We start from the raw sequence: 17,569 nt of genomic DNA on the forward strand, positions 1-17,569 counted from the left end.
CGCGAACGTCGGAATGAGAGCAATAATTGTAGGGCTATCAATCACTGATAACACTAAACTGATGAGCGGTAAAAGCTTTTAAAGCGTCACCTATGGTCAATATTGGGCATGGTAATTTTTTGCGATTTTGCGGGTGCGCGCAATTTTAAAGCATGACATGTTTGGTGTCTATTTACCCGACGTGACCCCACTTTTTATATTTTACCAAAAATATGGGTAATAAATGGGTGTGGTTACTGGGGGTGTGGCCACTAAAGGGTGTGGCCACTGAGGGGTGTGGTCACTGAGGGGCGCTGTAAAGCTTTCTCGCACAGGGCGCCTAAAGGCCTAAGGCCGGCCCTGAACAACTACATACAAATCCATCTACAACTCTTCCCCCAGCTACAACACCAACCTCATCTCAAATATCACCTACACCGTCCCCTCCACTCCTCTCAAGACCTCCTGCTATCTAGCTCTCTCACTTCCTCCAGGACTTCTCCAGAGTGTCTCCTATCTTCTGGAACTCCCTACCCCAATCTGTTCCCTTTCTCCTACTTTGTCCACCCTCAGGCGATCCTTGAAATCTCATCTTTTCAGGGAAGCCTATCCTGCCTCAACATAACTTTTCTTTTACTTCATCCACTAACTTAATCTACACAATTATTACCTTTTGTATCACTTGCCCCTCCTTCTAGATTGTAAACTCTCACGAGCAGGGCCCCTAACCCTATTGTACTGAAGTTGTATTGTAACTGTCCTGTCTCCCCCCATTTTGTAAAGCGCTGCACAAATTGTTGGCAATATAAATCCTTAATAATAACAACAATAATAATTATAATAATACTCTCCTGGTTCACAGAAATCCATCCCTACCATGAAAGGGCTAGTATGCTGAATTTGCCCCCCAGGCCAAAAGTTCCCAGTCCTACCCTGGTCAGTGACTGGCTGAGAGCTAGACTGGGGTGCCATCCATCCAATCAGGAGAGAGTTTTGCTATAAATAAATAAATTATAACTTATTCTATTGTAACAATGTCAATGTAGTTACCATTATATTTTAGCACTGTGAGTTCATCAACCATGGTGGAATCTGAAAAGCAAGGAGAGAAATAATAACATGTTGTTGAATGTTGGGGGAAAAAACCTCTAAAAACTGAAGAAAAACATTTATGACTATCTTTCTTCCTACTGTACAGATAGTTGTGTAAACATTTTCTCGTTTACAGGGATACCCCAGTAAAAATACTTCTACAGTTGTGGATCTTAGTAATTGTCTAAAGCTGAACTCCGGGATAAGCAAATATAAACTAAATACAAGAGACTCGTGTACAATCTCATGTTTAGTTTATTCATTTGTATTGAGATTGTAGTCCATCACAGGAGCGAGCTTGGAGCGGTGACTACTGTAAAACACACACAGGGACCATGGGGAACATAAGAAGCCCCTCCCCCGGAAGGAAGGACAGTGTCAGCACCAATTCAGAGATGATTGGAGGATCTACAGCCGAGTGATACACAAATACGATACATTGTTGGTAATACCTTGTTTCCCCGAAAATAAGACACTGTCTTATATTTTTTTGGCTCATAAAAACGCACTAGGTCTTATTTTTGGGGTAGGACTTATTATTTTTTTTAATGTACAACAATCCACACTTATTCATGTAGAACAGTCTACATGTATTCATGTACACAAATATGGTGGTCAGGCAATCAGGGGTGCCGTACCTTTCCAAGAGCAATTTGCTAACCAATAGCTGGCCAGAAGGAGCGAAGCGCGCTTTCACTATCGATTCCTCACAGGCGGAGTGCATTTGGTATCACTCCGCCTGCGTCAGGAGACGGCGCTATAGAGGAGGCATCGGCTTATGCGGCTCTGCTCCCTCCGGTGCCACCTCGCTTCCTCTAGTGCTGGCTTCGTTTGCACCGCTGATTCTCTCCTGCCTCTCTCTCTTCAAGTTCCCCTTATGCCACCACCGGCCCTGGGAATGGTCACAACTAGGTCTTATTTTCGGGGTAGGTCTTATTTTCGGGGAAACAGGGTACTATAGTAAAAAGAGCCGTTTATTGAACCATGAGCCATTTAAAAGATCCGGATCTTTTCAGTGAGCGATCCGTTGAGGAGCGCTCATGCAGATGGGCCGTTTTGCCCATCTCTAGTAGAGTTGGAAGGTTTAACCTATAGTGATCTAACCTCACTGAAATTGATCATTAGTCTAAATAAATACAAATCAACTATTTCTCCAACATACATAATTTCCAACACATTAACATAATCAATTTAACAGCTTTCTTCTCCCATAATTCTCTGCCCAGTGTACTGCCCAATTACGGAATTGTTTTACATAGTTTTACATAGTCTGTGTACATATAACTTAGTGACTTCTCACAAAAAAATGAATGGTGGGAAAAAAATGGGGGTACAAGATATCAGAAAAACAACTCTACATTGCTATCAAATAGATATGTGCCTTGAAAACAGCTTCAGTGCCTCATTGAGACTATATCCTAGTTGAATTTTGTGTGAATATATATATATATTTTTTTAAGCTGAAAAAAAGCTGAAAAAAAAGCTCTTTGTCACCTGGGCGGTAGCACCCGGCGCGTATTTAAGTTTGTACGTGCGTATAGCAACTTCTCCTCTCGCAGCACCGCCCCCTCTTCACCGGCTAGCCCCTTTGCGGGCCCGGGACCAGCTTGGTGGCCCTCAGCAGAAGATCGGCGGGAGAGTGCACACGGTTGGCTGCCCGACCGCTTGTAAGCAACAGCTGTTAGTGGTGGTTTACAAGTATCTGTATGCTCTGCTCGCTGAAAAAAAAGCTGTTCATTTATGTGGTGCCCCGCTGGAGGAACTGTTTATTTACAACGGCAAGTAGGTAAGTGCCGCATTTATTTATTTTTAACACCCGTCTAGAGATATTATTTTAAGATTTAAAGTGTCTCTTTTATACCAAACACATACTATTAATTCACAATCAACAGTTTCCATTATTTTATTGATTCTATATATTTGCCTAACCAATAGATCTTTTTAATCTGGTGAAAGTTGTATATAGTGTATGCAATTTCAGTTTGAACCCTTGCCCACTTCAGTCACTAAAAACCTAGTACCTCATTTATAATCTGCACTGACAGACAGAAGGTCACACACTTTGGATTGCGACAATCCAGGGTGCTCACCTAGGGCTCTAAATCATATTCCAAGTCCAAAAGGACAATAGGTGTAACAAAATGTAGTTTTCCCCAGATAGAAAAAAAAAAAAAGAAAGCACAGCAGGCACCCTACTCTACCTGTCATTAGGCAAAAAGGGAAATTCTGATACTTTTACTTTTTTAAACCTTTAAATTGATCCTACATCTACAAAGAAAGATCAATGTTCAAGACATGCAAAATACATTCAATATATACCTGGCAAAAAAATTATTTTACCCTTTAAAGATACAAATGTACCTAGTTACGTTTATTACAGATTTCAGTTTTTTTATTCTTTTTTTTTGTAATATACAGCTAAGATATTTACTTACCAGGCATGTAATCCAACACATTCATGCATTTAGGGGGAAAAAAATCATTACATTCCAAAATTACACCGAACAGGTAAAATACAGAGTGCTATGCAGACTTCTACTGTTATTGTATTTTCTAACAGAAATGCAACAGATGGTCCTGAAGAGAAGATGATAAACCATTTATACAGTAGTTCAACCCACGTTTCCACCATCACACTTCACAGCAAAGCGCTTCATGATCTTATTTTTCATAGAACCTAAGGGATACATGTTTCGCTGCACAACACCTGTCTATTATCTTAAGATTTCCCCCCTACATATTATTAGCAAAATTTAGTTTACCACCATCTGTTGCACACCTCAGAAACTTAACAATACGTTAGTACTGTGCACTTGGGAGATGTTTGAAAACAAGTATTGCTTTTTCTGGATTTGTTTAACCACTTGCTGACCAGGTGTTTATACCTCCTTCCTATCTAGGCCATTTTTCAGTATTCAGCGCTGCGGTACTTTGACTGACATTTATTCTGTCATGCAACGCTGTACTGAAATTAATTTTATACCATTTTTTTGGGGGAAAGATAGGAGCTTTCTTTTGGTGGTATTTAATCACCACTACGGGTTTTATTTTTTACTATACAATGAAAAAAGTACGGGAAATTTCAAAAAAAACAAAACAGTTTTCCCTCCGTTAGGTTATAAAACAATTATTACCCACATTTTTGGTAAAATATAAGACGGTCACATTGGGTAAATAGACACCAAAACATGTCAAGCTTCAAAATTGCATGCGCCCGCAAACCGGCAAAAAGCTTTTACCGCTCATCAGTTTAGTGTTATCGGTGATTGATGGCCCTAAAATTATTGCTCTCACTGCGACGTTTGTGGCGATATGTAACATGTGCGGCGTAATTAATGCAATAGTCGTTTCTGCACTTGACGCATGTTTGTATGTGTATGTGGGGGGCAGGGGACTTACATTTTTTTTTTATTACCTTTATAATGTGACTTTTAATATTTTTTTAACTAATTATTTTAAACCTTTTTTTCCCCCACTTAGCTTTATTGCCTTCACATAGGGGACTAACGAGCCCCCTTTGTGATAGCCAATTTTCAGTGTCAGGTCCATATGGAGATATCAGGGGTCTTTAAGACCCCTAATGTCACCTAGGGACCCCCAGAGAAGCTGTTGAAGCAAACACCTGCTTATCTCCGTTTTCTGTACCAGAGAGTGACAGAGGAATGCGGAAGTGATGCAATACACATCACTGCCTGCATTCCGAAGAGGAGATCAAACGGAGCTCCTGTACTGAGATCTGTTCGATCTCCGGCCGCCGAGCGGCTGTGCTGGTCTGTGCTTGCACCGGGCACAGTGGAGCTCGGGATCGCCAGCAGCGGCTGCAATGGAGGGGGGGCGCACACCCGCACGCACATTACAAGCGATAGGGCGATACAGACGCCTGAACGCTTGTATGTAAACAGCCATCGTTGGCTGTTTACATTCCAGGCTGATTTCCTGCTTATGCCCGCCGCCTAGCATTCAAGAAGCCACTGTCCGGCCGTTTAATTACAACGGACTGACAGCAGGTGGTTAAAGGAATTACAGAATTTACCAAAAACGTGTTAAGATCTTGTACTGTATATCAAAAATAGCACTGGCCAACAATGTTTCAGTAACATGGATGAAAATGTGTTTTACAGTTTTTGTTGATCTGAATTCAAATGTAGTCTTGATGTGTGGTGTGTACAGTTTATTAATCCTAATGTTAGTGATGACTCAGATCAGGAAACTGTTGGATGATAAACATTTTGAAATAGGACTTTCTTCGAAAAGAACTTGCAGCATGGAAATCTTCAGCTTTTAGTTGAAAATCTTTTAAAAAAAATTACAAGAATTTAGGATGGAGATTGTCATTGAAGATCCACTTCCTGCATTCCCACCTAGACTTCTTTCCGCAGAAACTGGGCAACGCAAGTGATGAGCAAGGTGAGATATTTCATCAAGATATTGGAACTATGGAAGAACGCTACCAAAGAAGGTGGGACCCTGCTATGATAGGCGACTATTGCTGTTTTTTGCAGAAGTTACTACAGTGCATAAGATGAAAGAAGAAATGGATGTGAAGCAACACCTTTTTTTTGATCAATTTTGTAAGTAAATTTCCAATCACCTCCATGGCCACAGGTGTATAAAATCAAGCACCTAGGCATGCAGACTGCTTCTACAAACATTTGTGAAGGAATGGGTAGCTCTCAGGAGCTCAGTGAATTAAAGCGTGGTACCGTGATAGGTTGATACCTGTGCAATAAGTCCATCTGTGAAATTTCCTTGCTACTAAATATTCCAAGGTCACTTGTTAGTGGTATTATAACAAAGTGGAAGCAACTGGGAACAGCAACTCAGCCACTAAGAGGTAGGCATGGTAAAATGACAGAGCAGGGTCAGCGCATGCTGAAGTGCACAGTGGGCAAAAGTCGCCAACTGTCTGCAGAGTCAATAGCTACAGACCCCCAAACTTCGTGTGTGCCTTCAAATTGGCACAACAACAGTGCGTAGAGAGCTTCATGGAATGGGTTTCCATGGCCGAGCAGCTGCATCCAAGCCTTACAGCACCGAGTGCAATGCAAAGTGTCGGATGCAGTGGTGCAAAGCACACCGCCACTGGACTCTAGAGAAGTGGAGACGTGTTCTCTGAAGTGACAAATCACGCTTCTCTGTCTGCGCATCGATGAACGTTTCTGGGTTTGGCGGTTGCCAGGAGAACGGTACTTGCCTGACTGCATTGTGCCAAGTGTAAAATTTGGTGGAGGGGGGGATTATGGTGTGGGGCTATTTTTTCAGGGGTTGTACTTGGCCCCTTAGTTCCCGTGAAGGGAACTCTCAAGGTATCAGCATACCAAGACACTTTGGACAATTTCATGCTCCAAACTTTGTGGTACCAGTTTGGAGATGGTCCCTTCCTGTTCCAACATGACTGGGCACCAGTGCACAAAGCAAGGTCCATAAAGTCATGGATGAGCATGTTTGGGGTGGAGGAACTTGACTGGCTTGCAGAGAGTCCTGACCTGAACCTGATGAAACACCTTTGGGATGAATTAGAGTGGAGACTGTGAGCCAGGCCTTCTCGTCCAACATCGGTACCTGACCTCACAAATGTGCTTCTGGAAGAATGGTCAAACATTCCCATAGACACACTCCTAAACCTTGTGGACAGCCTTTCCGGAAGAGTTGAAGCTGTTATAGTTGCAAAGGGTGGGCCATCTCAATATTGAACCCTACGGGCTAAGACTGGGATGCCATAAAAGTTCATGTGTGTGTAAAGGCAGGCGTCCCAATACTTTTGGCAATATAGTGTGTGTGCGTGTGTTTTCTTCTGTCCATGTACCAGAGATAAGACTGTTATCACCTGTATTCTCTCCTTGTCAAAGCAGACATGTTACTCCTGTCTCAGGCTGTAAGGTCCCTATTAAGGTTGGCTCATCAACTGCCTGAGGTCAGGGTTGATAATAATACTTTATCTGGGCTGCTGGGGGAAAGTCTTAAAAGGGCAAGGTCACATTTGACCACTAATCTAGGTTAATACAAAATTGTTGAGCTATAAATGTTTTTAAATGTGTTCCACTATATAATTTTGGGTATAGAAGGTTTTAACAGTTTTAAAAACACACATAATTTGAGGATCAATATGTTTGCTATAAATCAACATAGGCCTACTTTTTTTTATCTTTTAAAACCTGTTTTTAGCCAAACATTTCTGAGAACATTTATATACAAAAGTAGCCTATTTTTCTTCCTAGTATGTTTTGTTTTATGTACCATTTAAGCCAGAAAATGCTTTAAATGGAGGTCAGTAGCACACAGAATTAGCACAAAGATATAGCATTTTACAGCCAATAATTAAAAAAACGTATCAAGTAAAAAAATATACACTCACCGGCCACTTTATTAGGTACACCTGTTCAATTGCTTGGCAACACAAATTGCTAATCAGCCAATCACATGGCAGAAACTGAATGCATTTAGGCATCTAGACGTGGCGAAGACGACTTAATGAATTTCAAACCAAGCATCAGAAAGGGGATTTAAGTGACTTTGAATGTGGCATGGTTGTTGGTGCCAGACAGGCTGGTCTGAGGATTTAAAAAACTGCTGATCTACTGGGATTTTCACGCACAACCATCTCTAAGGTTTACAGAGAATGGTCCAAAAAAAGAGACAATATGCAGTGTGCGGCAGTTGTGTGGACGAAAATGCCTTGTTGATGTTAGAGGAGAATGGGCAGACTGGGTCGAGATGATAAAAAGACAACAGTAACTCAAATAACCACTCGCTACATCCAAAAGATATGCAGAAAGCACAACACATCAAACCTTGAAGCAGATGGGCTACAGCAGCAAAAGACCCCACAGGGTGCCACTCCTGTCAGCTAAGAAAGGAAACGGGGGCTACAAATCGCACAGGCTCACCAAAATTGGACAACACTATAGAAGATTGGGAAAACGTTGCCTGGTCTGAGGAGTCTCTTTTTCAGCTGCGACATTCAGATGGTAGGGTCAGAATTTGGCATAAACATGAAAGCACAAATCCATCCTGCCTTGTATCAACGGTTCAGGCTGGTGGTGTAATGGTGTGGTGGATTTTCTTGCACACTTTGGGCCCCTTAGTACCAATTGAGCATCGATTAAATGCCACGCCTACCTGAGTATTGTTGCTGACCATGTCCATCCCTTTCTGACTACTGTGTACCCATCTTCTGATGGCTACCTCCAGCAGGATAATGCACCATGTCACAAAGTTCACATAATTTCAAAACTGGTTTCTTGAACATGACAATGAGTTCACTGTACTCCAATGGACTCCACATTCACCAGATCTCAATCCAATAGAGCACCTTTGGGATGTGGTGGAACGGGAGATTGGCATCATGGATGTGCAGCTGACAAATCTGCAGCAACTGTGTGATGCTATCATGTCAATATTAACCAAAAACTCTGGAGGAATGTTTCCAACACCTTGTTGAATCTATGCCACAAATAATTAATGCAGTTCTGAAGGCAAAAGTGGGTCCAACCCGGTACTAGCAAGCTGTACCTAATAAAGTGGCCGGTGAGGGTATATTCAAAGAAGGGTGTCCCCTAGACAAAGAAATCCCTTAACTGGAGCTGGTCTGATAAAACAGGTAACACAATTAATATAGTTATGTATAAAAGACAATATTTAATGGTAAGAAAATTACACATAGGATCAACTATTACAAGACATCTAAAAACAAATAAAACAACATCCTCTGGATAACCCAATTGAAATGGTACGGGTGATGATCTATGAACCACCTGAGTGGCAGATAGTCACTAATACAGGCACAAATGTTGTGTTTCAAAGATGGATACAAAGGGGGTGATTTACTAACCTAAACACACGCATGCACCAGGTGCGTGTGATTTTTACACAGCAAAGCGTATTTATCAACCAAAAAGTCTCTATAAGCATATTTACACTAATGCCATATATGGAAAAATCATGCACATGATGCATATATAATGCTGCTTCATAGTTTAGGCAAAAATGGTTAGCTCATGCATTTACATTCCTGCATTCATCAACGCAAGCAACACAATATAGAGCTAATTTACACAACATCACCTTGCAATTCAGGGCAGGGCTTTGCACAACACACCTGCTGGGTGTGTACACACTATAAAGGTGTTTAGATTCCACCCATAGATCATGCTGGGAGGGAACACACTACAGAGGTGTATACATGTTCGTGGTGTGTTTATAAGGTTAGTAAATCAACCCCAAAGTATCAGAGCTTACTCACATCCTGTGTGGCTCAAGATGAGGGGCAGTCCTTGTAGGGTCCCATGTTTAAGCATGGATGGATTATTTCAATGGAGCATATCCTTGTGTGGTATTATAACTCCAGACGATTCTTTTCCTTGTAAATCCAAAGGCTCTGATGAGCGTGTCTCCCCCAGCTTGTTTGAACTCACACTGATCAGCGGGATTCAAACACTTCCCGATCCGGAGAGGAATCCGGGGGTTTTCCCAGCATGTCCACCTAAAAGGGTTAGCGTGTGTTCAGACCTCCCGGGATACCCGTATATCTCACCTATGGTCGGGTGAACTAAATAGCCTTTTGTGCCAATTGACAGGACGGAGCAGAGTTTATCTGAACACTGTCACATCGTAGCAGCAGTGAAGTCTGTGGGATTTTGAACCGAGACCGAGAAAAGCCTGTGGGCTGATGCTGCTTGATCTTACACAGTTTTCCGGTCTAGTGTGCTTCTGACACATCAACCGTGGGGATTCCACCCTGCTCCATCTTGCTGTGCGGCCGCACATGCTGGGAAAACCCCCGGATTCCTCTCCGGATCGGGAAGTGTTTGAATCATCAACCGTGGGGATTCCACCCTGTTCCATCTTGCTGTGCGGCCGCACATGCTGGGAAAACCCCCGGATTCCTCTCCGGATCAGGAAGTGTTTGAATCACGCGGATCAGTGTGAGTTCAAACAAGCTGGGGGAGACACGCTCATTAGAGCCTTTGGATTTACAAGGAAAAGAATCTTCTGGAGTTATAATACCACAAAAGCATATGCTCCATTGAAATAATCCATCCATGCTTAAACATGGGACCCTACAAGGACTGCCCCTCATCTTGAGCCACACAGGATGTGAGTAAGCTCTGATACTTTGTATCCATCTTTGAAACACAGCATTTGTGCCTGTTTTAGTGACCATCTGCCACTCAGGTGGTTCATAGATCATCACCCGTACCATTTCAATTGGGTTATCCAGGGGATGTTGTTTTATTTGTTTTTAGATGTCTTGTAATAGTTGATCCTATGTGTAATTTTCCTACCATTAAATATTGTCTTTTATACATAACTATATTAATTGTGTTACCTGTTTATCAGACCAGCTCCAGTTAAGGGATTTCTTTGTCTAGGGGATGCCACACATTTTTTTGAATTAGTTTACGGAATCCCTGGAGACTGATATATACTATTTGTTGTTTACAGCGTAACTCCTTATTCCCCTATTTGTGTATATTCAAAGAAGGCCCGGTATTATGTGTTTCTGGTAGCCATCATTTCAATGCTAAAGAGGTCTACACTGTTGGGTGAGTGGGGTACAACCCATGGCAGAATTACTTATATAGTCTCAGCTACATTATTATAGAAAACATGCCTCCCCTTTTCCAGGACTAAAATCACAATCCATTATTTCACCAATAGGCTTCCTCCCTAAATTTCAGACAGAAAACAGAGAAAGCACATGAGGAATTAAGGCAGGGTTATATGAAAAGCATAAGCTACTGAAAATACACTTTACCTTGATTAGAGGTCATTGATTCCACCATTAAAAAAACCCACAATAATTAAAAGACACTTAGTCAATGTGATTTTGTATTTGATCTTTAAAGAGCAAATGCAAAGGCCAAGTCCAATAGATGTTAATTTGCTTGGTGTTTGCATCAAGATGCCTGATTAATGACGAGAATTCTTTTAAAGCAACCAATTAGCATAACTAGAATACTTAGCAGATCTTAAATTAAACCATGTAGCGCATTAGCAAGAAAAAAGTGCTTTACACTCTATATAAACCATAATATTTAAGTAACAAGCGTGTACCAAGTCCCCTACACATACAAACTTCCTGAAGTTGATAAACAAATGGGCCATTGGTGCGTTAAAGTTTGTGATGTGAAATTAGTCACAGTTAGAAACCACTGAAAGATCGCACTCACAATAGCATGTTAATTTTATTTTTAACACTGTTGCCAAATGCTGCCCTTCCACAGTGCGCATACATGACGACAACTATAGGAACTGGCATATCAACCTATTAAGGAAACACCAGCTCATACATCTACTTAATTTTTCAAAAACAAGCAAACAATATGGCAAAGCAGGAAAAAGCCAAAAAGTAATGGTTACAGGGAAGACTGTCTTACCAATAAGTTACCACAGAGTTATAGGCAATGATATGGAATAACCTGCTTTTGGAGCACAGATACTGAGATAGGCTATTGAAATGCACTTGTGTGTTAGGTCATGGGAAATTCTACTCAGTGATAAATTACACCGTTCAGGTGGCCATACATTGTATGAATTTCGTACGAAAGTTGCCGTTTCTGGCACGAACCCTCGTTTGATTATACCTAGACTTTCCCATCAAGCATGGTCAAATGTCAATTTTGGAAATCGCTTGTTCGTCATACTAACCAACCAATTTCTGAGAAATTATGGAAATCATTTCCTTTTGCGCATGTGCCGTGTTCTTGCTGAGGTTTTTGATGAACGAAAACTCCACTGATTCATCGGTTTTCATTAGGTCAGAAAAACGTTTATATCACAATATCAAAAACAAAAATCAGTCATGCACCATAAACTGTTACATTGCCGTCAGAAAGACTGTTTGTGTACGATTTCCAAACGAAAATCGTACAATGTATGGCCACCATAAGAAACACTGCACCTCCAACATGTCCTTAGACCTACAACATTCTTTGCAGATATCTAAAGCATTACATTTCCAGTGCACTAAAATATAAAAGGGAACTGCCAGTCGTGTCTTGTTCTAATAAGAAACAAATATATAGAAGGCTGTTAGCTCGAAGCAGTATTCTGGCTGTGGGGCAGTGAGCCAATTACAGAAGTAAAAAAGAGTTTGCTCTGGTAAACAATACTGTCTTCACTGTAGCAGGAAAGAGAAATCGGAATTTTGATATAGATAAAAAAAATAAAAAATACCAGTGCTCAGGTAACCATTAACAAGTGTTAGCATAGTGCTCACCAGACATGAGAACCTTTGGTGTGGGTGGTAAGCATATGTATTTTGGCTTAAAAACAAAAACAATACCTCATGATTGTGTATGTTTTGGTCTTTTGGGGAGCTTATAGAAAATATTCCTTGGGTGCAGGCGAAAATAGATATATACATATATTAAATGACACAAGTTGCGGTTTCCCTAAACAAATATCCACAGCTCCAGATAATTCCAGTTTTGCTAATCATTTCTGTAACAGAGCTCAGACAAACCTTTAACAACTAAGAAGAATTGACAGGCAGTACAGATATCATATTAGAAGTATGACGTTTAAGGACAAATATCAATAAAAATATTACATGCAGCTAACGTAATGATCATATTCAGTATATTTCATTTTGAGCACCCAAAAAACTGTCCTGCAAAAGTAACTGACAATGGTTAATACACATTATTACACTGCCAGGAGTGAAGTAGTAGTTGCAGCAAACATTTTAACAGTGTTATACCATTAAACCTTTTGGGGGGAAGAAGAATCTACAAATCACATGTAAGAAGGATCCAGGCGGTGGATATGAGCAGATCATCTTACCAATAAAGGAAAATAGTATATGCTCACATAGTTGTGCGGTGATTTGCCCACGTTGGATTTTGTAGGTAACTGAAAATCACCCTGGTAGTGTTATTGTTTGTACGAACAATAGTTATCTAAATATATGGCAGAGTACCTTTAAGTATCCCCCCAAAAAAGGCACTAAACTTAATACTAGACATATTTTGGAAACATTTCACATTGCAGTTTCACTTTCTGTTACTCTTTCAGTTTGGACATAACATATTTTAGGAGCAGTTGAGAAAAATCGGGATTTGCTTCTTAAAAAGTCAAGCTACTGTGTAGGTACCATGAATCAGAAAACTGAAAAGGTAGGCTTTATAGTACAATCAAATGATATACAAGTGGGAGAGAACACAGTAGGCACAAAATCAATTTACAATAAGAAAACATAGTGAGAGTCTACACTTGAAAAATGTGACTGTGGATTGATACGTGGATGCTTAACAACTCTGGAACAGCAGAAAATAAAAATGTAGCTTAAGAAATATATTGTTCGATACAACAGAAAAATAAATTACCTGATTGGTGTGTATTGTGCCAATGTTTGATGTTGGACTGCAGGTTTTGAATGAGCCAGGCATTTCATGCAGCGCTTGTGGCCCTTGCAGGGATGCAAGTTTGTTTTCATTCAGCTGCTTGTTAAGCCAAGAAATTACTAAAAACAATGATATATAGACACACATTTTCATCAATTGAATTTACTTGGCATTCAGAAAAAAACGGTTTTTAATCGAGACAGACATCACTCAATTGAAAATATATATCACTTAAAAATATCACTTAAAACTAATAGCCAGGGCTATAGCTAAATCCAATGTCTAACTTGGAAGGTTGTATATATATATATATATATATCTCCAAACTTTGAAGGGATTAACAAACATTGCCTTATTTGTGACCAATAGATGTTAGCAATAAAATGTGCATGAAAGTTTCAGAATCAGATTACAGACTGGGAAAAAAAAAGTTGGGTGACCAGTGCAGTATGGCAATGTCTGGATGAAAAGTGGTCTATTTGGTTGGCAAAAAAAGTTGCATACATGGTAGTCAGGAGCCCTTGTCAAAGACACATTTCAGGCCTCCCCATTCAAATACTGCTCAAATAAAAAGACTTATTCGACATACATTCATTGACAACTAGATAGAAGTGACCAGTGTCCTGTGATGGATGGAGGCGTCCCACCTGACCAATCTCTAGCAAAAAGGGACCCTTAAGTCCTAGAATGCCTAGTAAAGCTGCACAGTCTATACAATTGGTATGTGCGCTCATGGAAAATGTTCTCTATTCAGTTTTAATTGGTGTGCCTAATTACAGAACACAACATATGTACCATAATGTGTACAAACTACATTCTTGGAATGCTGGCATTTAACTGTTAAAAAAAGTAACTAAAATTCAAGTTTGGAGTCCTCTGACTAGAACATGTCTAAGGAGCTAGGTAGCCAATACTCCTTAACACTTACAGCTGGCACCTAACTTTGAAGGTTTTCTCTAGTTGCTGCCAATGGAGTTGGCACCTAAAAAAAAAAAATCCTACCGACTCCTGGATTAGACAAACTGGCTTCTGAATTGCATATTAATTTGTCCATCAGTGGGTTATCAAGTGATGTAACAAACAAATAAGAGTCTCCAATATGAACATTTTCCAACCATAACATCTTTTTGACTAAAGATAAACAGGATTTTTTTCTGTTTTACTGTTCTCGGAGTACAGTAAGGGACACAGGCAGATTCAGAGATGACTGGGTAATATGCAGGTGATTGGACACTGGCCAGAGCTGTGAGTACCCTCATAAAACCCCCTCCCACTACCAGAAATCATTAGTTTTTTTTTTCAAACAATAGACACAGAGGGGAGGGCCCAGAGCCTTGTACTATACCTCAAGACACTGATTTTACTGCTAAGGCCTATTTTCTTGGCTCAAAAGGTGGGCAACACAGCAAACAACTGCCACGAGCCCACAAAACAAAGGGGAAAATCCCTACTCAGACAGCAACCTGAAGCACCTTACAATCCAAATTATCAGCAGAGGCCTGAGCATTCATTCTGTAAAACTGACTACATCCACCCTGTAAAACAGAGTAATGCCCCGTTCCAACTGCGCGATATGCAAATCGCGCGTTTGTCGCGCGATTTGCATATTGCGCTACATCGCGAGATTTGCCGCGCGATGTCGCGTTCAAGCTTGCATTGAGCAAGCTTGAATCGCGGCTAAATCCGCTCCAAAAAGGGTCCTGCTGTAGCGACACACGACCCGCGACAGCAGGACCCTTTGCCCCATTGGATTGCATTGGAGCTCGATATCGCGCGGTCATTTGCCGCGATATCGCGGGAATTACCGCGCGATAAATCGCTCAATGTGAACGGGGTCTTAATGTTTGAACAGAAGGCCACGTGGCTTACAAATCTGCAGAGCAGATGCTTGATGCCAAAAGGCCAACTGACAGATCTAGTATAATTTGCCTTTACAGGAAAAGGCAAAGACTTACTTTTAGCAGGACAGGCATGCACAATGACCTGTCAAACCCACCGAGAAATGAAATGCAGGGAATCCCCAGAGAAGTTCTTCAGAAATAGGCAATTGGATTGCCTGAAAGGAGCTGTAACTGATAGGTAAACTCAGACAGTCTAAACCACATCTAAACAGAGGAGGGAATCCTCCGTAGGATGTTTGAGAGCAGGATAAAAAGGTGAAATGAGGACAATGAATTAGAAAAAAAAGAGCCAAAGAAGAACCTTATCCTTGTGAAGAACAAAAAACAGTAGACAGTGCTGCCCCCTCCGAACACCCTCCAAGCAGTTGTAATGGAGGAACAAGGAAGACTACTTTGTGCACAAGATTTAAAAGGGAGCTCGCTGGAGAGATGAAAGCACCAGATTGAGATCCTACTGCGTTGTTGGAGGGCGAGAAGGGGGAGCCAAATGAGATATCGCCTGCACAAAAGCCTTTACTGAGAGGCCAGTGAATGCTAAAAAATAATGGCCAAGGCTGAAATTTGGCCCTTGAGAGTGCTCAGAGCTATACGACTATTCAGTTTTGACTGGAGGAAGGCCAGCGTCCTACGGAGTATGCAGAGGATGAAACTTTTGCTATTTGCACCAAGCAAAATAAGCTCTCCAGGTGTGGTGGTGCACATTCCAAGAAGGGGGACATCCTAGCATGCAAAACATTAGGAATAACAAATTCAGACAGACCTCTTATCCCTCAGGGCCTGGGTTTCAATAGCCAAGTCATTAAAGCCAGCGACCAAGAATAACCACAGCGAATCCAGAGACAGTAGATCAGGGTGGTCTGGAAGCAGCCATGGAGAGTCCACTAGAAGCCAAATAACATTAGTGTACCACACCCTACTGGGACAGTTGGGAGCCCCAAAAAGCATTGGAATGTTCTCCGCCTCAATCATGTGAAGCGGATGAGGAAGGGTCCTCAAGGGAGGAAAAAGAGTAGATCAGAGTAGAGAATTGATCCCACAGAGTCACCAGAGCATTCACTGCAAAGGCTCAGGGGGATCATGAGACAAACCAGTCCAGGTTGTTGCAGAGTCTGGAACAAGCCAAAAAAATTAAAGCCCAGCATCCCCCAGAGGCAGCAAGTCTCATCAAATACTTCAGGGTGTAGTAGATACCACCCCACTCCCCCCCAAGTCCTGCCCAGGCCATAATCAAGTCTGCTTCTTTTTAAGCACGTGACATCCGATTCATCCTTGATGGTTGATGGCGTTTTTTAGACTGGACCCTGTCAGCCTCCCCTGAAAGTGACACATCTCCAGCACTGCAGGCAGATTAGAATTGCTCTCAGCTACAGTACTGATAACTTTCCTGGATTGCCTCGTTGACCAGGTCCTCTCTATGTTTGAGGTCCTGTGGACACCTCCCCAGCCTAACAGGCAGGCATCCATTGTTATACCTTCCAGTGCGGTGAAATGAAATACTTCCCTGCCTTCTACAACCGGACTGGATTCCACCAAGCCAGCGGAAGTCTTGCCTTGACCAACAGACGCGTAGGACAATCCAGAGAACCTGTCAATTCATCCCATGCAGCTAGGATGCCCTATTAAAGTGGCCTGTGTGAAACTAAATGTGGCCACCATCTGACCCAGAACCCTCATGCAGAATCTTACCAAGGGCTGATCTTCGGTTCACTGGGTGAAAACACACCTGGGCCTGGTTTGTATTTAGGAGACGACCCAAGTATTCCAGATGATGAGTTGGACCCAGTGCTGACTTCAGAAGGTTGAGGATACACCCGAAACATCTCTGGGCATCGGCTAACAGTATCCGCTCGAACCGTGTCTTTAGTAGAAGGTCGTTGAAAAGGTCCTACCATGTGGACATCCTATAAAATGCAACAGTGCAAGGACAGGAGCCAGCACTATTGTGAATACCTCTGCGCCCGTGAATGGTCAAAAGCTAAGCTCCACAATTTGTAAACTCACTGCCAATTCCATTCGGGGCACAAAATTTATTCTGCAACATGCAGTTGGATGAAGGAGGGAGATCTGAGGAGGCATAGGTCCCTGGGGAGAGCAAGCAGGCGGACCCAGGGGGACAGACAGCACAGTGGGGGACCCAGAGACCAGGAGACTACCAGGGGGAAGTTATGGGCAGACACTCACCCACCGGCAGCAGTATCCAAAAACGCAGAGGGGGGCCCACCTCCCTTGGCTTTACTCACTTATGACAAG

The 17,569-nt window shown here is 41.8% G+C and overlaps 1 protein-coding gene across 1 annotated transcript in view; it reads right to left on the bottom strand.

The window, feature by feature from the left end:
- LOC108801574 (spindle assembly abnormal protein 6 homolog) overlaps positions 1–17,569 on the bottom strand; it is a 75,105-nt gene that overhangs the window by 8,767 nt on the left and 48,769 nt on the right. The window contains exon 13 of the mRNA XM_018573464.1: positions 13,401–13,537. Within this exon, the coding sequence (XP_018428966.1) occupies positions 13,401–13,537 (137 nt within the window). The remainder of the gene's footprint in view (positions 1–13,400; positions 13,538–17,569) is intronic.

Source organism: Nanorana parkeri, unplaced genomic scaffold (genome assembly GCF_000935625.1).
Source record: "Nanorana parkeri isolate BGI_ZX_2015 unplaced genomic scaffold, ASM93562v1 scaffold2389, whole genome shotgun sequence".
In the NCBI taxonomy this organism is placed as follows: Eukaryota; Metazoa; Chordata; class Amphibia; order Anura; family Dicroglossidae; genus Nanorana; species Nanorana parkeri.